Source organism: Denticeps clupeoides, chromosome 1 (assembly GCF_900700375.1).
Source record: "Denticeps clupeoides chromosome 1, fDenClu1.1, whole genome shotgun sequence".
In the NCBI taxonomy this organism is placed as follows: domain Eukaryota; kingdom Metazoa; phylum Chordata; class Actinopteri; order Clupeiformes; family Denticipitidae; genus Denticeps; species Denticeps clupeoides.
In genome coordinates this window covers 9,613,794-9,640,381 of record NC_041707.1, presented here as the reverse complement: position 1 = coordinate 9,640,381, position 26,588 = coordinate 9,613,794, and the positions used below count along the sequence as shown (strand labels likewise).

The 26,588-nt window shown below is 41.7% G+C and overlaps 3 protein-coding genes across 11 annotated transcripts in view; all 3 read left to right on the top strand.

Moving 5' to 3' along the window:
- The first annotated feature begins 42 nt into the window (after window positions 1-42).
- Window positions 43-10,789, top strand: LOC114792424 (sorting nexin-14-like). 4 transcript variants are annotated; one of them, XM_028983557.1, is made up of 31 exons: window positions 43-275; window positions 448-592; window positions 674-794; window positions 865-938; window positions 1,020-1,098; window positions 1,194-1,237; window positions 1,818-1,905; window positions 2,020-2,104; window positions 2,194-2,350; window positions 2,423-2,498; window positions 2,638-2,682; window positions 2,979-3,059; window positions 3,145-3,259; window positions 3,770-3,925; window positions 4,017-4,141; window positions 4,382-4,440; window positions 4,885-4,911; window positions 5,544-5,684; window positions 6,146-6,278; window positions 6,614-6,800; window positions 6,920-7,003; window positions 7,142-7,242; window positions 8,789-8,900; window positions 8,990-9,030; window positions 9,127-9,246; window positions 9,437-9,560; window positions 9,685-9,849; window positions 9,938-10,033; window positions 10,233-10,324; window positions 10,415-10,471; window positions 10,547-10,789. In XM_028983557.1, exons 2-31 carry the CDS (start codon window positions 456-458, stop codon window positions 10,586-10,588), a joined length of 2,964 nt encoding a protein of 987 aa, XP_028839390.1. In that variant the 5' UTR covers window positions 43-275; window positions 448-455; the 3' UTR covers window positions 10,589-10,789. The 4 variants fall into 4 exon arrangements, with proteins under 4 accessions (XP_028839390.1, XP_028839483.1, XP_028839569.1 ...); XM_028983650.1 differs by lacking the exon at window positions 4,885-4,911; XM_028983736.1 differs by lacking the exon at window positions 5,544-5,684.
- A 1,773-nt stretch (window positions 10,790-12,562) lies between these two features.
- On the top strand, window positions 12,563-17,221 carry senp6b (SUMO specific peptidase 6b). 2 transcript variants are annotated; one of them, XM_028990459.1, is made up of 13 exons: window positions 12,563-12,670; window positions 12,765-12,798; window positions 14,106-14,264; window positions 14,381-14,553; window positions 14,640-14,770; window positions 14,849-14,965; window positions 15,058-15,180; window positions 15,431-15,523; window positions 15,636-15,882; window positions 16,007-16,050; window positions 16,589-16,654; window positions 16,727-16,877; window positions 16,964-17,221. In XM_028990459.1, the coding sequence occupies exons 1-13, from the start codon at window positions 12,578-12,580 to the stop codon at window positions 17,108-17,110; spliced, it is 1,578 nt and encodes a 525-aa protein (XP_028846292.1). In that variant the 5' UTR covers window positions 12,563-12,577; the 3' UTR covers window positions 17,111-17,221. The 2 variants fall into 2 exon arrangements, with proteins under 2 accessions (XP_028846292.1, XP_028846303.1); XM_028990470.1 differs by having other exon boundaries at window positions 12,649-12,670; window positions 14,180-14,264.
- Window positions 17,222-19,263: 2,042 nt separating this feature from the next.
- The window catches only part of myo6b (myosin VIb), a 29,838-nt gene continuing 22,513 nt past the window's right edge, over window positions 19,264-26,588 (top strand). For 3 of the 5 annotated variants that reach the window (XM_028965215.1, XM_028965174.1, XM_028965192.1), the window contains exons 1-8: window positions 23,274-23,390; window positions 24,404-24,473; window positions 24,711-24,784; window positions 25,657-25,786; window positions 25,878-25,983; window positions 26,063-26,118; window positions 26,202-26,299; window positions 26,392-26,556. In XM_028965215.1, the coding sequence (XP_028821048.1) occupies window positions 23,274-23,390; window positions 24,404-24,473; window positions 24,711-24,784; window positions 25,657-25,786; window positions 25,878-25,983; window positions 26,063-26,118; window positions 26,202-26,299; window positions 26,392-26,556 (816 nt within the window). Of the gene's footprint in view, window positions 19,357-23,248; window positions 23,391-24,403; window positions 24,474-24,710; window positions 24,785-25,656; window positions 25,787-25,877; window positions 25,984-26,062; window positions 26,119-26,201; window positions 26,300-26,391; window positions 26,557-26,588 lie in introns of those variants that run through there. The other 2 variants (XR_003743928.1, XM_028965136.1) reach the window with 1 other exon arrangement.

Here is a 26,588-nt window from a genome sequence, read left to right as displayed (position 1 = left end):
CTCGGACTCGGCGGCGCCCCCTGCAGGCGTCCCCGTCTTCAACCGGAGGTGACATCAGGCTCGCACAAGCGGCGGCCGTCAAAGTGCGAACCCACGCGGGCCAACGTTGGCACGGCGGCTGGCCGGGCTGGCGGCGAGTTCTCGCGTTCGGCGTGTAGCCTTCCGAGCAAATATGGAGCTTGTCTGCTAACGACGTCGTTTTTTTTTTTTTTTTAAACAAACAAAAAAAATCTAAATCCTGAAGAATTGTGTTCGTCTTAGCTGTTGGACGTCAGGTAAGGATGAGAAACGGAACATAAACATTAAGGAATTTTGGGCTCGGTGTCGATTCCGTTTCACGAGCGCGTCGGCACTACGAAGCCGCGGCCGGGACTGTCGAGATTTAAATGTTTCTGTCTCCATTTAAAATGGCAGCTCGAGTCCGCTCACTAGTAATTTCGCCGGTAGGGAAAAAAATGACTCCCGCGGGGAGGCGCCTGGAGAGCCTGAAGCGGAGGCTGAAGCTGGACGTGGTGAAGGAAGCGGGCCGCCAGTACCCCCTCTTCTGCTTCCTCCTGCTCGCCCTGCTGCTGGCCACCGTCCTGCTGAACAGGTGACTCGTCGCGTCGGCCCCGACGTCGGTCGCTCCGCACGGGCCGAGCGCTAACGTCGCGCCCCCCCCATCCGGTTGCAGGTACCTGCACGTCCTCATGGTCTTCTGGTCGTTCCTCGCGGGCGTGGTCACGTTTTACTGCTCGCTGGGGCCCGAGACGCTGCTGCCCAACTTTCTCGTCACGATAAAGCCGAGGGTCAAGGTAAACGCTGCGGTGCGGACATTTCGGCAAGGATCGGTCCGATTCTCGTCAATTCCTATTTGTATTGCAGCAAGAGCAACAGGAGTTGTTTCCCCTGGGACACAGTTGTGCTGTATGTGGGAAGATAAAATGTAAAAGACACAGGTAAGGATGGGAACAAGTAGACATTTCTGCTTGATGGATTTTAATTCCACACTTAAAAAAAAAAAAACATTCTCTCATCAGACCTACACTACTTTTAGAGAACTATCAGCCATGGCTGGACTTGAAAGTGTCCTCTAAAGTGGACACATCATTATCTGAGGTTTGACATTTTGTCTTATGTTGTTTTTTTTCGTTATTTTTTTTTTATTATCAATATATTAACACATTAAGAAATTTGCACTTGTGATGTTCTAGATTCTGGAGCTGGTTCTTGAAAACTTTGTATATCCATGGTACAGGTGAGTTGTTCCCTTAAATCAAGGTTGGACAACACATGATTATTGTGCCATTCATTTGTTAGTGTTGTTTTATTGGGGCAGTAGTGGTTAAGGAAGCGGCCCCATAATCAGAAGGTTGCCGGTTCGAATCCGATCACTGAGCCACTGAGGTGCCCCACACACTGCTACACACTGCATGGCTGCCCACTGCTCACCAAAGGGGTGGTTTGAAAGCAGAGGACACATTTAGTTGTGTGCACCATGTGCTGTGCTGCAGTGTTTCACAATGACAATCACTTCACTTTAAAACATTTAAAGTGTCTAATCCCAAACCACCAAGGTGCCACTGAGGTACCCTGAGGCACTGTCTGCACCCGCTGCTCCCCAGGGGCTGTTCATAGCTGCCCACTGCTCACCAATTGGTGATTGGTTAAAAGCAGAGGACATATTTCGTTGTCACCATGATTCACAATGACCATCACTTCACTTTCATTGCATCGTGTCTTGTCCATATTTCAGATCTGTCAGAGAAAAATCAGTTAAAGATGTACACCAAAGTTGAAAAAACACTAATGGAGAACATGGTTAATCACTTTGGCAGGGACCTAACCGATGATGAAGCGTTTGTGGACGAGCTCAGAGTCACTTTGCGCTTCTTTGCTGCTGTGTTGGTTAGGAGAGCTCAGAAGGTATCGCTTATATGATAAAATATAGAATTTCTACTCTATATTTTGTGCTTTCCCCCAAAATTATTTTAAATTAGCAATATTTAGCAGCTTAGTTTTTTTATCTTTTATTTGCAGGTTGACATACCATCTCTGATTACTCTAAAACTTCTTAAAGCTGCAATGAAGCACATTGAAATCATTACCAAAGCACGTCAGAAAGGTTCGTGTGACTAAATCTCCATGCAGAGCATTTTGCTGAAAGTTTCAATGTAATCAAACAGTAAAGCCACGGTTTCTGTCCTTCTTTAGTGAAGAACTCTGAGTATCTTCAGCAAGCCGCTCTGGAGGAGTACGGGCCTGACCTGCACGTGGCTCTGCGTAGCAGGCGAGACGAGCTGCTCTACCTTCGGAAGCTGACCGAGATGCTTTTCCCCTACATCCTACCCCCTAAAGCCACCGAATGCAGGTCAGCTTGGCTTTTCTTGCCTTATTCTGACCAGAATATCCGACTTCATGAGTGCCTCCCTGTTGTTTGCAGATCTCTAACTCTCCTGATAAGAGAGGTCTTGGCCGGATCTGTTTTCCTCCCATCTATGGACTACATTGCCGATCCAGTAAGTCACCTGTAAAGTGTAGGTATCTTTATTTTCAGTATAGAAAAAGGTCTGTGGACCAGGTACATTACTCTCGAGACAGAAAGAATGGTCTCCTTGTACCAGCACTGTGGGTGAACAGGTTTATCTGCTTTTCTAGGACACGGTGAACCATCTTTTGTTGATATTCATAGACAATACTCCGGTAAGTGCCATTGGATTATGCTGGAACATTCAGATTCATAGGTTAAGACTGTTAACACAATGTGCATATGAGTGTTAGTAGCCTAGTGGGTATCACACTTGCCTATGAACCAGAAGATGCTAAAGCAGCACTTATTGTCTCTGAGCTTGACACTTAAGTGTCTCCAGGGGGACTGTCCCTGTAACTACTAATTGTAAATCGCTCTGGATAAGGACATCTGCTTGATGCAATCAATATAAATGTAAATGAGTTTAGTGAATACCAGTGGTGATCAGAAGTTCTTGTTTCTTGTAAAGCCTGAAGCTGCCACTGATCCGAACTCGGCTTTGGTTCCGTTCCTGCAGAAGTATGCAGACCCTCGTTGCAAGAAGCCCTCAGTAAGCCTCTTTGTCTCCTTGTGGTTGTGGTACAATGCATTATACAGTTGTGGAGATTATGTAAACTGGTCTGCCCTGCCTTCAGGTTCTGAAGCTGGAGCTGAAGGAAATCCGTGAGCAGCAGGACCTGCTGTTTCGCTTCATGAACTTTCTGAAGCAGGAGGGCGCTGTCCACGTTCTGCAGTTCTGCCTAACTGTGGGTAAGAACCTCTGATGTAATGACATCCTATCAGAAGGCTATAGTTTGTGAAGCTTGCAGTGGCAAACCTGTCCCTGGTGGAGACCCTTCCAGAATGCTTATATATTCCAGCCCACACTTGCCACACAAAAGGCAGAAAAAATATCCCCTCAAAACTCCATTAGATAAGGGATATTTTAGATTGTCCATCAGGCAAAATTTTTAAGGGAACATAATAACATATTAGGGGCAATGGTGGCATAGCGGTTAAGGAAGCGGCCCCATAATCAGAAAGTTTGCCGGTTCGAATCCCGAGCCGCTAAGGTGCCACTGAGCAAAGCTATGTCCGCACAGTCTGCTCCCCGGGCTGCCCACTGCTCACTAAGGGTGATGGTTTAAAGCAGAGGACACATTTCGTTGTGTCACCGTGTGCTGTGCTGCAGTGTTTCACAATGACTCACTTCACTTTCACTAAATACCTTCACATGATCATGCATAGATACATTATGCTTTAGTATTTGTCTTTGTGTAGAAGAGTTCAACGACAAGATTTTGTGTCCTGAGCTTTCTGACGCTGAAAAGCTTATGCTTCATGATGAAGTTAAGAAGATCTATGAAACCTATTGCCTTGATGAGAGCATTGACAAGATCCGCTTTGACCCCTTTATTGTTGAGGAAATACGAAACAGTGAGTTTACTAGTTTTGTTTGTTCTAAGAATTTCTAAAAACTAGAAATTGCATTGAAACAATTCTAAACCTAATTACCTTTGCATTTCAGTTGCTCAAGGTCCATACACTGAGGTAGTGAAGCTACAGACCATGCGGTGCCTTTTTGAGGCCTATGAACATGTCCTGTCCCTGCTGGAGAATGTATTTACGCCAATGTTCTGCCATAGTGATGAGGTAACTTAGAGAAAGAAACCTACCTTCACCAGCACAAATAAACACACAATCACACACCCCTCCATAAACAATCAGTGTTTATGTCATAACTCCAAACACATGACTGACCAGTGACTTCATGTCCTCTAGACAAGAGATCACTGTATCTTCATATCTAGCACCAGAGACACCAGTCCAGTGACTTCTAGCTGCCGAATACACACTTTTCTTGGGCTAAGATTTTCATGTTGTATGTTTCAGTACTTCAGGCAACTTCTGAGAGGGGCAGAATCCCCGACCAGGAACTCTAAGCTGAGCAGGTGTGTGTTTGTCCATCAGGATTGAATACTGAATCATTGTGAATTTTAGTACTTATAGTTAGTACTTTAGTACTTAGTACTTTAGTACTAATAGTTAGTATGCATGGAAAGCCAAGTGTTGCAAAAACGTTGCATAATTTGTTAAATGCTGAATGCAAAGCTATACAGTTACAGATATTTAAGACGTTTTAAAACACTTTGCATTCCATGAATATAAAACAGTTTGCTTATCTTTTGTTTCACGTTGTAAAGTAGACTACACTGTTAGAGTTCAATTTCAGTGAATTAACATTATGTGTATTAACCTACCTTTTCCCCCCATTTTTTTGTTGAATGTTCACATATTGCTCACAGTGTTCAACTCTTGATAATGTGCTAACTGGTGTTTGATCATGGGGTGTATTTTTATTCTGGACCAGTTTTAACCCACTGTGCCTGTTCCAGAAATAGCCTGAGTTTGGATGACATCCGGTGAGTATGATATGGACACAGTGGTTCTCCTCTGCCTACTGGAAACTGCACGCGAGATAACTGCACTTGCTACAATGCAGTCTGAGGAAACAAAGCTGCCTTTGTAACAAATTGAAGAGCGATGTGTATGCAACAATGTCCACATATCCAATATCCATTACATGCTCAGATTTAGGTATTAGTGCCTGATAGCTTGTGAACTCTCATCTAAATGCCATTTGTGGAGCCAAATTCTTCTTTACTGAGCTTATCCTGGTCCACAAGCTCCTTTGAAGTATTGCACAGTAAATAGCTTGATATCTTAGTGCTGAAATTGCCTTTGAGGCTGATCGTATTACACAGACTGGATGTAAAAGGGCACATTATTACCTGGGACCTTTACAGGTTTAATTATATTGTCAGCCCATGGCAACAGATTCTGTGAAACTGCTGCACAGAAGGAAGGAGGGGCAGGAGAGAATGGCTTCAGCAGCACCCCATGTGTGAACACCTTCCCATTCATTCCGGCTAACACCTTCGTCTCGTTTCTCTCTTGTACCTTTCCCATGCTTTGTTGTTGTGTGTTTTTTTTTTTTCTTTCCCCCCATCCATCCTTTGGCTCACCATATGCCATTAAAAAAAATGGCCTCTAGCTGCTCGGAGAGGGACTGCCTGCCGAGCCTTGAGTCCCCGTCCATCACTCCTGGTTCATCACCTGCGTCTGTCTCCCCCCATGTCCACTCACTCTTAACTCCCCCGTACGGCAGCCCAACTAGCCGTGCTGCCATGCTGAAGTAAGTGAGGGTGCGTTCCATGCTTCAGCCCTCGCGACCCCTCTCTGCATGAGCCCCTGTGATGCCTTGTGTGTGTGTGTGTGTGTGTGTTTTAAATGCCACTCCTTGTCGTGAATGCCATTTACCATGTATGTGCACAGGGAGCCATGGTTTTGCGAACCATTTTAAGCTGAATGTCATTGTTTTTGTTAATATATTTTTGCTTTTCTGCATTCTTCTCTGTGTACCTTTTGTAAATCTAAAAAAAATATTGTTGGTTTTATATTAACTGTGGCTGTGCTGCTGAAATGTATGGCTAAACTTTGTTGATGATGTAGCTGAACTTTTTTGGAATTTCTTAATCTTTGAATTGTGTTTCACTGTTCCTAGTTTCTCACACAGCTTACTGTGCTGCATGTACAGCAGTTAGCCATGAATGGCACTGTTTGCGGCGCATTTCTAATGTCTGTACTTTTATTTAGGGGCACCTCTAAGCGAGGAGAGTCGTTTGGGATTAGCCGCATTGGCAGTAAAATCAAGGGGGTTTTTAAAAGCACCACCATGGAGGGGGCCATGCTGCCATCCTATGGGCTGGCAGAAGGAGAAGATGACATGGTGAGTTGTTTCTATTTGGCATTATACAAACTCAACAATATTAACTAAAATGCAGTAATGTTATTATTTTTTTCTTATTTAACTGCAGAACTTTATGGATTTCGTTTAAAGGACTGGGTTTGTGTGGCAGTTACCTGTAACTAGTGTTTGTGGCAGTAGCAAAATCATTAGTCACTTTTAGTCCATGCATAAACCAGTGACTCCCACCTCCTGTATATGAGTCTTAGCAGATGAACTCATTAATCCCAAAATCAGTGTTCTCTACCAACATGTTCCACAATAATGTAATGTTTATAGTCGGATTGTGAAAGGTGCTAATTGTGTGACTCTTCTAGGTAGAGGAAGCCATGATGGTTCTGGAAGATGACTCTCCAATGGAGGCCATTAGCACCCCCAGTACACCCCGCAACCTTTCAGCTTGGGGTATTACTATCCCCTATGTGGACTTTTATGATGACGATGTGAAAAAGGAGAGGATTCCAGTCTTCTGCATTGATGTGGAGAGGAATGACCGGCGTGCAGGTGAGTTTATTTATTTATTTTAAATAATAAGCACAAAGATGAGCAAAAAGGAAAGTTATGTGTATTACTTTAGTAACTTGTGCTTTAGACAGATCATTTACATGTTCTCAATCCTCTAGTGGGCCATGAGACTGAGCATTGGTCAGTGTACAGAAGATACCTGGAGTTTTACGTTCTTGAGTCAAAGCTTACAGAGTTTCATGGTATGTTATACATTACAAGCTATAATTGTCAGCTGTGCAGTTCATACCATAGAATCATTATATTTCTGACCCATGTCTTGCACTACAGTTTGCTTATTGGACAGCCAGTACATTTAACATTTCACAATGTCTCCCCAGGATCCTTTCCAGATACCCAGCTACCCTCCAAACGAATAATAGGACCAAAGAACTATGAGTTCTTAACCTCAAAAAGGGAAGAGTTTCAGGAATATTTACAGGTAGTGACACTACCACCACCAGTGGAAAAAATACATTATACAGTCATGGCCAAAATGATCAGCACCCCTTCTGATGTACCGTTTCTCCCAGAAAATTGTTGCGATTACAAATGTTTTGGAATAAAAAAAAAAACAAAAAAAACTTTTTTTAAATATTGTATTAATGTGCATTGGAACAACACAAAAAATGATAAAAAAAAAAAGCCAAATCTGACATTATTTCACAAAAAAAGACTGACTGGACAAAATAATACGTGTGTGTGTGTGTGTGTGTGTGTGTGTGTGTGTGTGTGTGTGTGTGTGTGTGTGTGTGTGTGTGTATATATATATATATATATATAATAATACTTATATATATTAATATACTTAATGTTAGGTTGCACAGGCTTTGGAGAAACACTCCCTTTAGCCATCAACAGTCAGCTTGTTGCACCTCTCTCAACTGGAATTTCTGACCACTCTTCTTGTGCAAACGACTGTAGGTCAGATTTGAAAGGCCATTGTCCCAACAGCAATTTTGAGATCTCTCCACAAGCGTTCAATCGGATTTAGATCCGGGCACTTCAGAACTCTCCAGCGCTTTGTCTTCAACCATTTGTGAGTGCTTTTAGAGGTTTGTTTTAGGTCACTGTCCTGCTGGATCACCCATGACCTCTTAAGCAGGCCCAGCTTTCTGACACCTGACCCTACATTGTGCCCCAATATCTTTTGGTAGCCGCCAGAATTTATGATGTCTTGTCAAGGCATCCAGTTCCAGAAACAGCAAAGCATCCCCAAAACATCTTAGAACCTCCACCATGTTTGACCCTATGTACTCTGTTCTTTTCTTCTTAGGCCTCATTGCATTTTCTGTAAACACAGTAGAATACCGTGGTCTCATCTGGCCACAATACATTTGCCCAGAAGGAGTCTGGCTTCCTCAAGTACATTTTGGCAAACTCCAGTCTGGCTTTTTTTTGTTTCAGTATCAGCAGGGGTCCTCCTGGCACTCATGCCATAGCGTTTCCTTTCGTTCAGATTTTGTGTCAATCGGGAGACTGTGGTTCGATTCCCAGCAATGCTTGGATGTTTTGGGGCAGTGGTTAGCCTAGTGAGTAAGGAAACAGACCCATAATCAAAAGGTTCCACTGAGCAAAGTACCGTCCCCACACACTGCTCACCAGGCGCCCTTTCATGGCTGCCCACTACAGCCATAAGGGTGATGGGTTAAAAGCAGAGGAAACATTTTGTTGTGTGCACTGTCGAGTATCATATGCTTGGAATAAAACGATTTAGCCACAATTTTGAAAGGGTGCAAATAATTTTTTCCAGCCCAGAGTTTTGTGTGAAATGTAAGATTTAACTTTTTGTTTCTCTGTTTTTTTTTTGTGTTCCAATGCATATGAAGGAAATAAACATTTGTAATTGCAACAATTTTCTGGGAGAACTGGGTCATTTTCTGGGAAAATTCCAGGGGTGCCAATAATTTTAGCCATGACTAATTATACAATCAAAATTTTACAAACGTGTCATGTAAATTCAGAAAACTCACGTTATTTTATACTAGAAACTGCTACAACATCCAGAGCTTAGCAACAGCCAGTTGTTGGCAGACTTCCTCTCCCCACACAGCATGGAATCCCAGTTCCATGACAAGATGCTCCCTGATGTTAATTTAGGTTTGTTTCTTCATTTAAAATCTCCATTGAAAGTTATGAAGATGTAACATTTAAAGTTATACATTTTTGTCTCTATATTTTATGCACAGGCAAGATTATTAAATCAGTGCCTGGGAAGTTGATAAAAGAAGTAGGTTATTCATTTAAATTTATGCTTTATATACATACATACACACACACACACACACACACACACATACATTAACTTAATTTCTTGCTCCCTCAGAAAGGGCAGCACCTGGAGCCATTCATCCAGTCATTCTTTAACTCCTGCGAGTCTCCAAAGCCTAAACCCAGCCGCCCAGAGCTGACTATCCTCAGTCCCACATCTGAGAATGACAAAAAGGTGCATTACTTATTTTTCTTCTTATTATTATTATTATTTCTAACCTAGCCTTGAATGCTTGGTTGAATGGGACCGGCATCAAGAAATACAGTCACATGCATGCCCAGTGGCTTGATTAGCCAGCTACTGCATTTATTTGTCTTAAATACACATCATTCATGAGTGTGTTTGTCTCTTTCTTTCGCTAAAGCTTTTCAATGACTTATACAAAAATAATGCCAACCGTTCTGAAACAATTGAGAAGAAACACAACCAGAATTACTTTATGGAGATGATCACTGTGGAGGGAGTGTATGATTATTTAATGTATGTGGGTAAGTACTGATTTTAATTAACGCAGAAATTATTTTAAATATTTTAATTGACCATATCATGCAAGGATTTGAAAATGGACAGACTAACTTTGATTTCATTTACTTTAATGGACCTTATGAACAGGCAGGGTGGTGTTCCATATTCCTGACTGGCTGCACCATCTGCTGATGGGTGGACGAATACTATTCAAAAACACCCTTGAAGCATACACTGACTACTGTCTGCACTGCAAGCTGGACCAGGTTCTTCAGGAGCATCGAATTGTCTCTCTCATCACTTTGCTAAGGGGTATTCCATCTAATACCTGGCCTTTGATGTATTTAGGAAGGAAGCAGTTTTGTCATTGTTTGTTTTTTTCATTCTGTCCTCATTTTAGATGCTGTCTTCTGTGAGAACAGTGAACCCCGTTCCTTTGAATATAAGCAAAAAAGAGCCAAGAAAACATTTGAGGAAATGATGAACTACATCCCAGGTGAGTCCATTTAATTTTAGTAGGCACATACCCTCAGGTGGAGAAAAAAAAGATTAGGGATGATTAGGAATGATTTAGTTACTACTAATTGCTTGGATGAAAAACCGTTTGTTGCTGTTTTAAACAGAATTCTTTTTCTTTTTCATAAAGTTCTGCATCTAAAAATGTACTTGAAAAATGTATATACCTAAAAATGTAGATTTCCTGGGAAAATGCATTGGGGAAGAGGGCAAGTATGAGGGAATCCGACTCCTGTTTGATGGACTACAACAGCCAGTTCTTAACAAACAGGTACAGAAAAAATGTTGCTTATCTTTCTGTCTTAGAGTGAATGATGTTGTGAATTTTAACCATCTTACTAAACCTTTTAATCAAATTTAGCTGACCTATGTTTTACTGGACCTGACCATCCAAGAGCTTTTCCCAGATTTAAACAAGGTACATTATTATACATTTTTATATATGTACACTGTCTCATTCATAGCATGTCTCATTCAGATGCTTTTGTGATAGGTACAGAAGGAGACCCCTACGTTGATGGCCCCATGGATGTAAGGAGCTGATGAATGGAACCTGGATAATACTGGAATACAGCCTGCACTGTTTTTATATACAATATAACTGCACTGCTGTTATTGTTATGCATATGCTTTTTTGTCTTGTGATATTAAAATATTGAAATAAAACACTAGAAGGGAATGCACATTAACTGCTGTAATACATGTGCCACTAATAAACTATTTATTGTTTGTAAAACTGTATTGTATATATATTTATTCTTACTGTAAACTGCCTAAAGGGATTTGACCACAATAATTTGACTTAAATGTGGTAATGTATGTCACAACCATAACTTAATCCTTTTCTTTACTTTACTTAGCAGACACTTTTATCCAAAGCGACTTACAAGAGAAAGACACCAGTAATTCATACATACCATTAGAATAAAATAGAAATGTAAAGATGATATACACAAACAAGAACCAAAGTAAAAAAAAAAAGTCAAATCTGGTTAAATAAATGTTAAATCTGGTTTTGTTAAATTGGCCTTTAGAAACGAGATAATAAAAAAAAAAAAAAACTCGCTTCGAAAAAGCGGACGTGGCAACATTGCTCCAATTCTGCGGTCACCTGATGCCTTTTCAAACGGTGATTAGGGTGAACCTGACGGGACCTCTAACTCCTCAATGGCCTTCCACGTTTTTACACCTCGCACGTCCCCTAGGAAGTTGGATTTTATCCTCACACGAACACTCCCCCTCTCTATTACACATGCCCGTCGACAGAAAGACGTTGGCATGGGCCTAACGTAAAGGCCGTTCCCCCCACACCCCATTCACAGAAATATGTCGAGGTGGAAATAAGGGTGAAAATAAACGATTTGAACGACTGGGAAAAAACCCTCTACATGTCGCCGTTCTGCAGGTAAAACTGATACTTGGCTTTGTTACGAAGAGCTTGCAACCTGTTGTCTAGCCACGAATACTGTAATATTTAATGCTTACATTTTACCAAACGTCCGTGGACACAGGTTCGTTTCTGTGGAACATTTAAATTCTGTAATGGAACACGGACGAGCAAGAACTCTGTTCACATCGAGTAGAAAAACTTTCTGTGTGTGGGACGAAGATAAATAAAATAAAATAAGAGTTCTTCGCTTTTATCTTCGATATTCGCTTTTGCTGACACCTCCAACTTTGCGGCGATGCCCAGGAAGAAGTCGCTGCGAGGAAACGCCGTCGGCCTTCACATGATCGGAATAAAAAGGTCGCTCAGGTAGGACCGCATCTGCGTTACGAAAGTGCGAAACGTGTGAAGCAGTCTTCCTCGGTCCCTGCCAGAAGGATTTCTCTCCAGCCAGGCCTTAATTTGCCTGGTCGGTTCATGAAGATGTTCACGTTTTTTTTTTTTTTTTCTGAAGCGAAGGACTGAGGAACACCGATATGCATCCTCTTAAGTGGCCTCAGAAATCGCGACCACAACTATCTGGCCATTGTTGAGGTTAATAATGAGATTGTGTCATGTGACCTTTCTAGAAATCCATGTCACAAAATCTTGCATTTTGTGTGTGTTTTTTTTTTTTTCTTTTTTTTTCTTTTTTTCTGGAGAGTACAGTAGCCAACAAGGTGCAAACCTCGCCTCACGTACTACAGGTCTGATCTCTAGCAGTGACGATGAAGGCCTAGGAAAAGGTCCCAAGCTCGGCAAGAGGTCTGTTTCCACCATCAAGGCACCCGTGGACGACATGGAAAATCTTACCAAACGAGCCAGCGTGGCCTTGAAATTAAGAAATAACGTTCCAAGGAGGTTACGGATGAGAGATCAGGTACGTTTTTATCAAGCAAGGTTTACTGGTTTTTGTTTTCAAGGATCAGACTAACCTTTTGTGCGAAATGTATTTAACTCAAGTAGTGCTGGCTGGTTGCTGTTCATATTCTTTTCAGATCATTAGCATATATGTTGTTGATGCTTGCTTAATAGTTTGGCGACCTCTGTTGCAACGCCTCTGTGAAAAGAGCCAAACCACAGACAAGTACTGTCAAGATGGTATTTGCCCAGGAGCAGCCCAGTATTTCCTTAAAAATCCGATTTTTCAGGATTGGAACGTTTCAAAGCGTGTCTGTGAACTCCGTTTTAGTAAGTCTGAGTAATCTGATGATTGTTTCATTCTCTGTGTTTTATTTGTGCGGTGGCAGCGTCTCTATTATCCTGTCTTGTCCTTCATTTACAGTTTACAGTGGATTGTATCAAGATTGGCTCAGATGGTAAGGTTGTGAACGTTGTGTAGTCATTTTCAGGACCGGCAAAATTTGGGGAATGAAGGTGTTACAAATCAAACTACCCTGATCAGTTCTGAAATACTGCCCTAGGCAAAATAAGTTGGAGCACTCTGTGTCCTGTAACAGAAAAAAACCAGAAAGCAATGGATTTGCAAATCTCACGAGTTTACTATCTCATGACAAATGAGGTTCTGTTTGAATTAAATGATTGCAAGGCTAAACAGCAACAGGATGTTAATTGACCACAGGTCAGTATCGTTTTATATTAGATAGTCTATCAGATTTAAAGATGGGCAGAGGTTCACCAATCTGAAAAAAAAAAACAAACAGTAAATTGAAGAACATTTTTAGAATAACCTTCCTTAATGTAAAATTGTGAACATTTTCCAATGTCATCCTTTTAACTACACTGCTCGGAAAAAATAAAGGGAACACATTAAACAACACAAGCTGTCCACTTAGGAAGAAACAGGAAGTGCCAGGAGACAGGGCAGTACATTGGGAGACGTGGAGGAGGCCGTGAGAGGGCAACAACCCAGCAGCAGGACCGCTACCTTTGCCTTTGTGCAAGGAGGAGCAGGAGCAGCCCTACAAAATGTCCTCCAGCAGGCCACAAATGTATATGCGTCTGCTCAAACGGTCAGAAACAGACTCCATGAGGATGGTATGTGGACCCAACATGCACAGGTTGGGGTTGTGCTTACAGCCCAACACCGTGCAGCATGTTTGCCATTTGCCTGAGAACACCAAGATTGGTAACTTCAGCCACTGGCACCCTGAGTTCTTCACAGATGGAAGAAGGTTCACCACTGAGCACACGTGACAGACTTGACAGACTCTGGAAACACAGTGGAGAACGTTCTGCTGCCTGAAACATGCTCCAGCATGACCGGTTTTGCAGTGAGTTCGTAATGGTGTGGGGTGGCCATTCTTTTTTGGGGCCGCACAGCCCTCCGTTTGGTCGCCAGAGGTAGCCTGACTGCCATTATGTACCAAGATGACATCCTCAGACATCAGGAGCATGCCCAGGTGCACGGGAGGTCTACAGGCATATGGAGGCCACACACACACTACTGAGCCTCATTTTGACATATTTTAAGGACATTACATCAATGTTAGATCAACCTGTAGTGTGTTTTTCCTCTTTAATTTTGAGTGTGACTCCAAATCCAGACCGCCATGGGTAGATAAATTTCCATTGATCTGGGATGTCTCAGTTTTGTGTTTCCTTGATTTTTTGAGCAGCATATAGGAGGATAGTGATGGGGAAATAATACTTCCATTTTTTCCAGTTTGCATCCAGGCATCTGAGCTGAGTACCTGTGAGTGGTGCAATGCACAAAAGCTGCCCATCCTCTTCTTTCAGACCACCTTCACTGGGTTTTTCAAACTACAACTGCAGCTCCAGATGTCCAAAGATAACAGTGTTTGGCTTGACAGCAACAGTGCGTGTGAGTACTTGGAGACTTGTGGGTCTGCTTGGAGAAAAGAACACTTTTAGTTTTGAGTGGGTGGAATATTAAAGAAATGCATTTGGATCAAGATTACTTGTGTTCTGTCTGCACAGGCCCAGCAGAGAGATACGTTGTTGTGGTGTTTGAGAAAGTGCTGTCTTCTCAAGAAACACATGTTCTGGAGACAATCTTTCGAGAGATTGGCAGAGCCAGTAAGCTTGAAAACTTCCCAACAAATTTTCCTTACAAGGAAGCCTGTGAACGACTAATGGCAATTAAGAAGATGGTATGCATCTTGACTGTGGTGTGCACTGGAGAAAATAAAAAATTCTGAAAGCGAGATATGATCAACTTATTGTGTGAAATCTGCAGCCAAGCTCTTCTGGGTCAGACAGCCTAACACTCAGCATCATAGACACTGATGATGATGATGATGATGATCAGCTACCCCAAATTCCAACTGATGAAGTCCAGCTGATTTTTAAAGGAGATCCAGGCCGAAGGCAAGAAGCTTCTTTGAATGAAATGTGTTTGACATTTTTTGGTGAGTTTTGTCTGTAAACCTTGTGTGTTTTCATCAGACTTGTGGTTTACCCTCCTCCACCTGCCAAAGGAGGCATATCTGTCACAGAGGAGGACCTCTACCGCCTTGATGAAGGAGAATTCCTGAATGACGTCATCATAGATTTCTATTTGAAGTAATTGAAGTGCTGATTTTTGTTTCAAACAAATGAAAGTACTGTTTCATACTGCAGTAATGTTAACACTGTGTATATACTGGATGTTCCAGGTTCCTGGTCTCAGAAAAACTGCAGAAGGAGGACACTGACAGAACGTACATTTTCAGCTCCTTCTTTTTCAAACATCTCACTCAAGAAGAATGGAGGGCTGTTTTGGATGATGAAAATGTGCCGTAAGAACCCATACCCAGATATTATTAAATTATACTGTATAAGACTTTTGTCATTGAGCTACACAAATGAAAGAGTCTGATTTAATCGACTTTAAGAAGTCTATCCCATTGTCCTGTAGTGGGATCCCAGGATATCTTCTGTAAGCCACGACCCAGATCTGGATTCAGTGGATATGGATAATGAGTGAGTGAGTCAAATTACTCTAGAACAAGTGAAATAACATTCTCTTGTTCACATCATTTCCCCCAGCATGCCTGAGCGAAGACACAGTCGGGTAAAGACCTGGACCAGACATGTTGATCTTTTTCAGAAGGATTTCATTTTTGTCCCCATAAACATGTCGTGAGTCCATTTGTTGGATCTTTTTTTCTATACTCTCATGCATCTTAGTAGTTTTTGCCATAGAGATTTCAGAGGTCATTGCATGTTCTCTTCTGCTTTCTGTTCTGTGGAGGGCTCACTGGTTCCTTGCTGTCATCTGCTTTCCTGGCCGGCAAAATCAAGACGTTGAGGAACAGCACTCTGGCTGTATGGACCTTCCACCAGTCTGTGAGGGAGGGTTAAAATACCTCTGGAGTGACCAAGACATCTGCCCCCCAAATCCCATGTCCCTCTTCTATCGTGGTAGTCCTGATTACACTGACATCAACTCATCAACCCAAGACAACATGGCCACATTTGAGAACACAATAAATACTGTGGTAAGCATTTGACATGGAACAGCAAAATAAAAACATACCCAATGATTATGTAAAAAATTGTTGTTATCTCACTCAGTCACTTAAGTGAATGCTTCGAAAACTTTGTTGTTTCAATAATGAACAGAAGAAATCCAAGGGCATCCATCCCAAACCAGCCAGCAATGAAAAGTAAGTTCATGATGCAGGATGAACTGGTTGTCGGGTTATTCACTCAGGTGAGATCTGAAGCTGTTGTCTCTCAGCCGTCACTAGATGGCAGAAATGTATATGGTTAAAGAGTAGGTGGGGCAGTGTTTTTGTCAATTGTCAATTATCTATTTATCTACTTACAATACAATATCGATTAATTTCTCAAATGTGTGGTCTCGAAGTTTCTGCCTAAATGAAATTGCCAGATGAGACATGAGCGCTTCATTACTTCATTTAGTTCCCTAAATTGTAAAAAAAATATTCTCACTATGCTAAGACACATTGCATTGGAATAATTTGTTTTATGATGATATTGTATTTCATAACATCTCATGTATTTCATGTATCTCATAACTGGGCCCTGAAAATAATATAAATGGATACCACTGACAATAACATAAACATTAAACCTAGTTTATCAACTAGCTGAATCGGTCTACAATGATCATGGAAATAGTTTTTGTACGTTTTAATAGATGCCCAAGTAGGGCTCTGTTAAATTATCTTGTGTCCTCAGGCCCTGCATCCTCATCATGGATTCTCTTGGCCACTACAGGTCATCTGTGGTCAAAACGCTGCAGGAGTAAGTCCGCACTCATTTTCTCTTACAGCTTTATTCTCCTAGAAGAATCACTTCTGGCTCCATCTTTTCTAGGTACTTAGAAGTTGAATGGAGGACTAAAAAGGGAACTCTGAGGACTTTCCAGCAAGGTGCGATGGAAGGCTACTGTCCATCCGTTCCACAGCAGGACAACTTTAGTGACTGTGGAGTCTATCTGCTGCAGTATGTGGAGAGCTTCTTTGAGGTATAGAACGTCCACATCGCCACCGATTTCTATATCAGATTATATCATGTTTTTTTTTTTTTTTTTTTCTCTCTCTCTCTCTTTAGAGCCCACTTCAGAGTTTTCTTGCACCAATGGACCTGAGTCACTGGTTTCCCCAAAAGGTTGTGAAGAAAAAGCGATATGAGATCAGGAAGCTCATACTTAAGATGCACAAACAACAAAAAACATGTAAATCTTTTCAGGTTATTTAAACCGATCAAATTAGCAAAATGCTTGTGAATATGTACCTAACATATTTTTTTTTATACTTATGAATGCTGTGTGGTCTGGTCAATTTGTATGTTTTTTTTCCTGTTGTGTTAAAAAAAAAAAAAAAAGGGTGCCAATTAAATATTTTTGTCTAATGACTTGTTTTCATATATTCTGTAATTTATTTAGTATATGAGTGGATGGAGTTCATTTTACTAAAATGACCTGCCATCAATAATTACTGAAACCCTGTGGAACTGCCCATATGTTCACTGAGCAGATGGACACGTGGAATCTGTTGTAATTTAAGAACGATTCAGTGTGACTGTCGATCTTTGTGTCTGTCTGTCCACGTGGGTGCAGTCTTGTATTGTATAATGTCTTCACAAAAACCAGCCAGAACCTTAATTACCTTAGGGGACATGAAGTTATGTAGTGAAATCAGCTTTGACTCCGGCATGCACCCAACAGGACCTGATTGTGTCTGCTGTATCTGGCACCAAGATGTTTGCAGCACATCCAGTAAGTTCTGAGGTTGGGCATCTATGCATTGGATCCCTGAGATACTTGATGGGATTGCAAATTTAAAGTCAGACATGGTGGACATGCTGAATCAATACGGGACACAATTTGTCTTGCATTTTTATCAATTATGTCCAAGCGTAACTCGACTTCCGTTGTCTAATCGCACAGCTATGATTCAAGAGTGAACAGGGACAGTAGAATTTTTGACGGATCATTCATAAGTTCTCGACAACATCCCCTAAAAAGTTTGGTCTGCCTATATCTTAACAATTCAGGCCTGTTTGTGAGTATGCCAGCAATTTAGTGTCTCCCATACATGCATAATATCTGGTCAGAAGTAATGATCCTTTGGTTAGATGTTGACCATTAGTGAATGAACAAGCAGGTGACTAATAGATGTCTATTACTATTACAACAGTACAGTATAAAAGGACGAATCTAAGTAATATATATGTACACAAATAATGTATATATGTGCAGTGTACCGGAACATCAGAATATTTACAGTATAATTTAATAATTGTGAACAACATCTCATCTTTTCTTTCACACTTGAAAAGGAAAAGTAAAAAAAAAAAAATCAAAAGAGAGATTTCTACTGCATGTGAAGGCTACAGAACAAAAGTGTGACATTGCCGCTAATCCCGATGAAACGCAAACAGTTGGATGGAGATGACTCGTCGGCCCTGTTCTGTCAGGAAATCGGACACTTTCCCAGCTCCGGCGGATCAGATGTCCTAATTAGATTTACAAACACCGTGTAGACTTTCAATGGCGGCTAGGATGTCTTCTTCAGAAATGCCTGAAACGTTTTAAATTACCTGTTCATCAAAGATGCATGAGCCTTAAAGTTGACGATAATTCAGCGGCCACCGTGGTTATATACAAAGTACACTTTCTGGCGTTATAAAATTATGTGTGTGTGTGTATATATACACACACACACACACAGTACAGGCCAAAAGTTTGGACAAACCTTCTCATTCAATGTGTTTTCTTTATTTTCATCACCATTTACATTGGTAGATTCTCACTGAAGGCATCAAAACTATGAATGAACACATGTGGAGTTACGTACTTAACAAAAAGTGGAGACCTGACCTCCACAGTCACCGGACCTGAACCCAGTCGAGATGGTTTGGAGTGAGCTGGACCACAGAGTGAAGGTAAAGGGGCAAATAAGTGCTAAACACCTCTGGGAACTCCTTCAAGACTGTTGGAAAAGCATTTCAGGTGACGACCTCTTGAAGCTCATCGAGAGAATGCCAAGAGTGTGCAAAGCAGTAATCAGAGCAAAGGGCGGCTATTTTGAAGAAACTAGAACATAAAACTTCCATTTTCAGTTTTCATGTTATAGGTTATTTCACTTTTTTTTTTTTTTACACTCCACATGTGTTCATTCATAGTTTTGATGCCTTTAGTGAGAATCTACCAATGTAAATGGTGATGAAAATAAAGACAACACATTGAATGAGAATGTGTGTGTGTGTATATATGTATATATATAGTCATTATCTCTCCGTTGCCGCTTTCTCTTCTGTTTGCGTGTAGGGGAAGGAAAGTCGCCCGTCCTCAGACGCCCGCCTGTCCCGGAGACGTCGTCCTGACGTCACCCGCTCACCTGGTGGCCAGAGCAGGAAAACCGAGCGCTGCGCTCCGGAGAGGCGAGCCGGAGGTCGGACTCATGAGCGCGACCTGGGCTGCCTGGCGAACACTTTCCACCGTAAGCACGCTTGTCTTTTATTCGTTTTGGGAAGCGTTTCTACCTTCGACACAGCAAATACAAAAAGAAAAGTGCGCTACAGGAGCGTTCTAGAAATATAGCTATTACAGCTAGCGCGGCTGCCGTGTTGCGCGTAGCTCTAGATCATTTCGCCGCTGACAGCGCTGATGCATCGAATTTAAAAACCGAACTCTGCCGGGAGCCGGGTTCTGCAGAATTCCGCTAATGTGGGTGAAGACATTAGACGGCTCTGTTAGAGTTAACTCTTATTAACCGCGTCCCGTTAGCCGCGGTTATGCCTCTAAACTACTTCATCGCCTTCTGGCGGCTTTCTTTCTCAGTACTTTGTACATCTTTTTTTTTTTAAATCACAGGCAACACAGAAATATTATACGTGGGCATAAAGCTGCGATGATGTGTACTGTGTGGTACAGTGTTCGTCTGTGAGGTGATATGTTCTTATATGGCTGTTTGTAGGCTCGAGTGTGACATGAAATTCCTGGATGTTGTATTGTTATGTACGAGTTTGGCTGGAACACCAGAGAGTGATGGGGCTTGGAGGAACTGATGGACAGACGTCTCTGTTTACATGCATTTTCTATTTTCTTTTTGTGGAAAGTGTCACATGCATTTTGCTCTCCCTTCAATGGTGAATGGCGACCCAGTGACGTGTGGCGAATTTGGGATGAACTGTTATAAATATTTAAATCCCCCCAGCTCCTGTGGTTGCGCTGCCTCCTTTTCTCCAGCAAGGGGACTAGCACTGAGTAACCGCGGTTCCTGAGAGGATATGGAGTGAGAACCGCGCCGCTCCTCACATCCTGTCGATATCGCATGCATTTTCCATATCCTCCATGCCACGTAGAGAGCAGGAAGTGTAGTCAGGCTGTCCAGGAAACAACCCCTACCCTTTGACCCCCCAGGACCATCTCTATGGGAACCACCATTGGGTATTGTTGGTGACAGCAGCTGCGCCAGTTTTCACCTCGCCGAGCTCCTGGCCCTTTCTTCCGTATCGGTTCGCCAGGCCTGACACATATCTCACCTCCGTCCAGGATTGGGAGTCCTAAGAGGCTTACATGCCGAGTTAAAGCAACCCATGCTGCATTCCACTGCGCGTTGCGTAAAGGCGACTTGTCGACTGCGTCCATGTCCAGTGCATTGTGGTGAAGAGCTGATCCAGATATGCTTCTGAGCAGAGTGTGACTGCGTATTCAATGGTCTGAAGTTGCGCAAGTGAAGTCCCGTTCAGCCCCCAGAAATAATCCAATAGATCTGTGCCTAATGACTGGTAAGTGGCTATTAGGAGGAGGTTTTGTTGAGTCTATTCATTTAGCCCATCATCCCATTACCCATCATTCTGGTTATAACTGCACATATGCACGTCTATTTTTAACTTTCTCTGTGATTTGTACGAAGTCTTATTTATTAACTGCTAATCTGATCATTAATAAAATATCACTAAGAATACTGCCTGTTCTGATTTTTATTTGGTTAGAAGAATGTAGTGAGCTCCATATGAAAAAACATATTGCCAGTAAGATAACAATCAACGGAATAACAACTCCATCCCACACGACTGTGTTTATTTCAGAGGCTACGCACTAATGATTGCTTATTAAGAGGGAGCAGAAATAGTTAAAAAAAATAATGGGACTTGATGTTTCTTGGGTGCTAGGGTGCTATAATGACAGCTATAATGTGGACAGTGTTATTCTCTTGGTATGATCATTAAAGGAATGATCAGAGGGGGTTTATTAATAAATATAAATAAATATCATTTATTTTCTCATGTGCAAAGGACAGATTTTCCTGTCTGTGAATCCCACAGGTCTATGTTTTACAATGCAGCTTACTAATAAATCTGTTCTTCAGAGCAGGCGATTTTCTCCTCCATGCCATATCTATGTAGTTATCTTTTTACACAAATATACTGAAAAGCACCGATAAACCCCGATGGTGACCAGTGTTAATGTTTCATTTCACCAGAGTGACCCCAACCCAACCTGAACTTTTGAACACAGTTACCTTTGTATAGTGAGACATGCCGATAGGCCAACGTATAAGATGATTTGCTGGTTAGTTTTACCTGGTCAAGCCTCAGAATATTTATAATAATAAAAAAAAAGACCTGGCACTTGACCTCAATTCCCAGTTCTAATGGGATCACATAATTAATTGAGTGTCTGTTCTTCATTATGCATAGCCTATTTACGCACACATGATGGTACTTCTGTTTGCTTCTTGTTACCTGCATGCAGCCTACCCGGTCAACAGCAATATGTGGTATTTAAATATTAATAATTAAAATAGTTCTGATCAGTTATCATTCATAAGCCTATTCTGACCTCATGTCAGAATTTGTTCTTGGAAAGAGCATAGTTGTCCTTTCTGTTCGTGCAGATTCACACTCGCTCTGGAGAGGATAACAGAGCAGCTATTGTCTCTGTACGCCTGGATGCAGGCTCTAATTAGTCGGTGCGATCCATGGTGGATCGACGCATTCATCCGGACGCAACCAGCTCCAAACTGGGCAAAACCCGAGGAGGGGAACAAACAAAACCACGCATCACTGTTCTGTTGCGTTTGCACAATGCAAGCTTTGGGCTGGTGAGCGAACGTCTTCGCTGAGTGGTTGCTCATGGCCAGAAGGAGAAGCTTGAATAATTGATGAAATGCGCCTTGCTTGCCTCTCTCAGGCGTCCAGACTGTGGGCCCTAAGGCCTGACCTGATGTTTCACAGTCTGTAGGGGAACATGGTTCCACAAGTGTTCTTTTTAAGTTAGGCTTCTGATTAAATGTGCATTGTAGTCTAGTTTTAGCCAATGATTTGATCGATGATATTTTTCCCACTAATGTCCCTTTCTTATAACACATATTATAATACAAATAAGAAAGAATTCACTTTCTTATAATACATAAGCTGTATACAGAATGCGTCATATCATTTATTTTCAGTCACCTACTCCTCAGTTCTTTTTTTTTTTTTTCATGCATAGCACGTCAAATCTTTTGCTTTTGCTTTAATCTGTCTATAGAGAATTAATTTGAATTTGCCATTATATAGTTAGAATTTTTTTTTTTTACAAAAATTGCCAGACAATAATGGCATGGCTTGCCTCACACAGGGGACTTTTCACCCAACATCTCACACTGCTGCAGTCTGTACTATGGAATCTATTGTCCTGTTCTCAACAGCAGCCTATCGGTCACATTCACAAACTGCAGGAAAACCCTGTGAACGTGTATCTTTATTCGGTGCAGATGTAGATTTTTTTTTTGTGCGTTAATCTGTGTGTGAATCTTTGTGTGGGATGTGGTACGGCTTGCGAAAATCTTTTTTTTTCTCCCTGAAAACATCAGCACAGTGTGGGCTTAACTTTTTTTCACTGAAAACTGTTAGCTTTTATGAATGTGGGAAGAAGCCCAGGTGCACATAAGGAGAGCATACAGACTCCACCCAGTTCACAGTAGTAGATAAAACTTAATTTCTAACGCAAATCAACCCATAAGAAACACTATACCAACATTTGTTACTAATAAATCTAGATAATAATACACACAAATAGCCAGTGGAGATGCAGAGGAGGCAGCACTGTGCTCAGGTGGGCGTTCCCAGGAGATTCCTACTTGCTAAAAACAAAATCCTTCATTACCGGCTCTACACTGCTGCTCGTGAAGTGAATAACAAGCTAACTGAGAGCCAACGTCCACTTGAATATAACACATAATAGGTAGACAGAGGTTAGACTATCATCTTTATTTATTTTTTAAAAACTGGACAGTAGTTCCTGGCACAAGCAAATACATAGATGCACTGCTAACTTTACATAAAGTTTACATAAACAGAAATAGCAACAGTGTTGTTCAATCTGCCCAATGTGTTCTGCAGACCTGGTGTACAACTGAGCTTAGAAATGGAGGATGGGAAGCCGGTTTGGGCGCCGCACCCAACAGAGGGGTTCCAGTTGGGGCTGATCGTGGACATCGGTGCTGACTCCCTCACCATCGAACCTCTGAACCACAAAGGCAAGGTGAGTTGTTCCATACGGCCAGTACACACACTGACTCATAATGTTCAAATCAATAACCTGCTGTGCTTCGGATGGCTCTGGGAATCAATAGAGGCCAAGGTCGTCAATGGCAACACATTAGTTTGCATACGACACAAGAGACCATATGATGTTGGATTCACGCTAGGACCAATGGCTTTACCACGGACTACTGTCTGTGAGATGGCCTGCCCCGATGTTATCTGGGTGACTACTGAGTACAATGTACTGCCCTGCGCAGGTTTGAGGGAGATGAATAAATGATGGCGCCAAGCTTCGGGTGCATTGATCGTGTTACTGGCTGAGTTTGTTATTAGGGGAAGCAGCCACCTGTGCCTCTGAGGCAGAAGCCACTCCCACAACCAGTTCACAGACAGACACATTCTGCCATGCAGATGCATTTCAGATGTTTTTTTTTTTATTTAGTCATTTACTACCTTTTATGTTTATGATCTCCCATTGACTGCCAAGCATGTGTGATGTATTTGCAAGTAAATGTAAAAGTATGTTTAGTAATGTTAAAAACATAGTCTGCCTAAATATATCATTTTTAACATGAGAACATTAATTTGCAGTATTTGAGTCCAGTGTGTCCCAAAAAAAAAGAACAAGTAGTAAAATATTGTGGTATTTGGAAGAGTGATTTTTAACACTAAGGAAAAGCAACAGAAAGAGAATAGTAAGCATATTTCCTTCTGTATAATATAGTGCAACTCTCACATATTAGGCAGATTAAACAAAAACATTCACTGACCAACCTACTGGGTGGTAGAAACCTTGCCTATGAACCAGAAGACCACAAAGTCACAGGTTCAAACCCCCACTTACTACCATTGTGTCCCCTGAGTAAAAACTAAAGTTGGAGTTGCTCCAGTGGGACTGTATCTGTAACTATGGAATTATGGGAGAAAATTGTGTTTGCCTGTGTTTTTTGGTGAGTGTAGAATGCATTTACTGAGTGTGGAGCAGTAAATGGTTCATTTTATGCTTTGCAGACATTTCTGGCTCCCATCAGCCAAGTGTTTCCTGCAGAAGAAGATGTCGACAAACATGTGGAGGACAACTGTACGTTTTGGACTGGTTCATTTATAAAAAAAAAATACAATATGAATGTTCTTCACAGCCTAAATATTTTCAGCAATCGTGTGTTATATAATATAAAAAAGGAACCACTAGTAAATGTTAATGAAAATCATTAATATCAGGGGCACCTTTCAAATTTTAAGTAAAAATTAATGTGTTGTAAAAGTAATGTGATTCAATAAGTCAGTCAGTAATTTTTATACTGTTTAATTTTTTCAGGCTCCCTTATGTACTTGAATGAAGCCACTCTTTTGCACAATGTTCGTGTGCGGTACAGCAAAGATAAAATATATGTAAGTATTGTTGTTTTTATTCTCTTGCTCCATTCTTCATGCAAATTGTCTGCAAATAGCAAAATGCTGTCTGGCGCTACACCTCAGTTGACTCAACCCATTTGCATCCCACATGACCAGAAACCTCCCTGTAGCAAATTTGAGGGTGGCCCAAAACAAGTGTCCCTCATTGTTTCCAGTGATGGGCACAGTGGTCTTTATTGTCATCAGTGTCTTAACATAAGGCCACAGGCCCTGTCCTGCTGCGGCTGCTCGTCTCGAGTGACCTGGCTAACCGCACAGCAGTGCTATCATATTGCCCAATGAATTTAATTAGGTCCTCCTAATGACCTAGTGTGGTTCTCAGCAGACTGAAGTGCTGCTTCAGTCCAGGACCCCCACAAAGTCTCAATGTATTTTTGTCATTATCACAACATACATTATCACATACATCCTTCATCAGCCTTCTGGCATATAGATATTGACCTTATGATGGTGAGGGTGTTTTTTTTTGGCCTTTCCCAGCAAGGTATAGGAGTGACCGGTGGTCAGCCAACTAAAGACACACACACACACACACACACACACACACACACACACAGAACAGTCAGAACATCACTTCACTTCTCTATTACATTTGCACATTACCATAGCAGCATTTGCACATTGCTTCTCTGCACCTTCATAACTTTTTTTTTTTTAGCACTGTCTGTATTGTTATTCTGTTACTCTTGCACTGCCTGTTTGCACTTTATGTAACCCAGATTGTCTGTAATAAATGGCAAATGTGATAAAGTGTGTTATATGGTTTAGTATACTCCATTTGGCCAGTACCATACAAAATGATGAATACAAAGAAATATATTTGACATTCATGACGCCAATTTTCCCAGACATTTGTGGCCAACATCCTTATCGCAGTGAATCCCTACTATGACATCCCCAAGCTCTACTCGCCTGAGACCATTAAAATGTTCCAGGGCCGCTCACTGGGCACCCTCCCACCACACGTGTACGCCATCGGTGAGAAAACTATGCTTCTTCCCAGCATTACGGCAGCATGTGTTTCTTCCTTCCCTGTGAAGACTCCTGTTTTTTTTTCTCTCTTTACCAGCGGACAAAGCATACAGAGATATGAAGGTTCTAAAGATGAGCCAGTCCATCATCGTATCTGGTGAATCTGGGGCAGGAAAGACAGAAAATACAAAGTTTGTTCTCAGGTGTGTTTTGTACAACCCAAGCACACTCGCACAGATACATACTGCACAAGTTTCGTAATATCTCTGTTCCTTTCTCCAGATACTTAACATCATCATATGGAACAGGTCAAGACATTGATGAAAGAATAGTTGAAGGTAAATATTGTAGAATTTACAGCATATCAAAATTTGAATCCTAATTATGGGTCATCATAGTATTTCTTCTTTCAAAATTTTAGCGAACCCTTTGCTCGAAGCCTTCGGAAATGCAAAGACTGTCAGGAACAACAACAGCAGTCGGTTTGGGAAATTTGTGGAGATTCATTTTAATGAAAAGGTTCCTCTTCCTGTGTCACCTAATAGTGACTGTCTGTCTGTCTGTCTTGACCTTCTTCTCATCTACTGTATCGTCTGCACTCTGTGCTGCAGAATGCTGTGGTGGGAGGGTTCGTCTCTCATTACCTGCTGGAAAAGTCCAGGATCTGCATGCAGAGCCCAGAAGAGCGCAACTATCACATTTTCTACAGGCTGTGTGCTGGGGCGTCCGAAGACATCAGGCAGATGCTGCATCTTGGCTCTCCAGACAGCTTCCGGGTCTGTTTGCCCCACATGCTGAAGCCATTTTT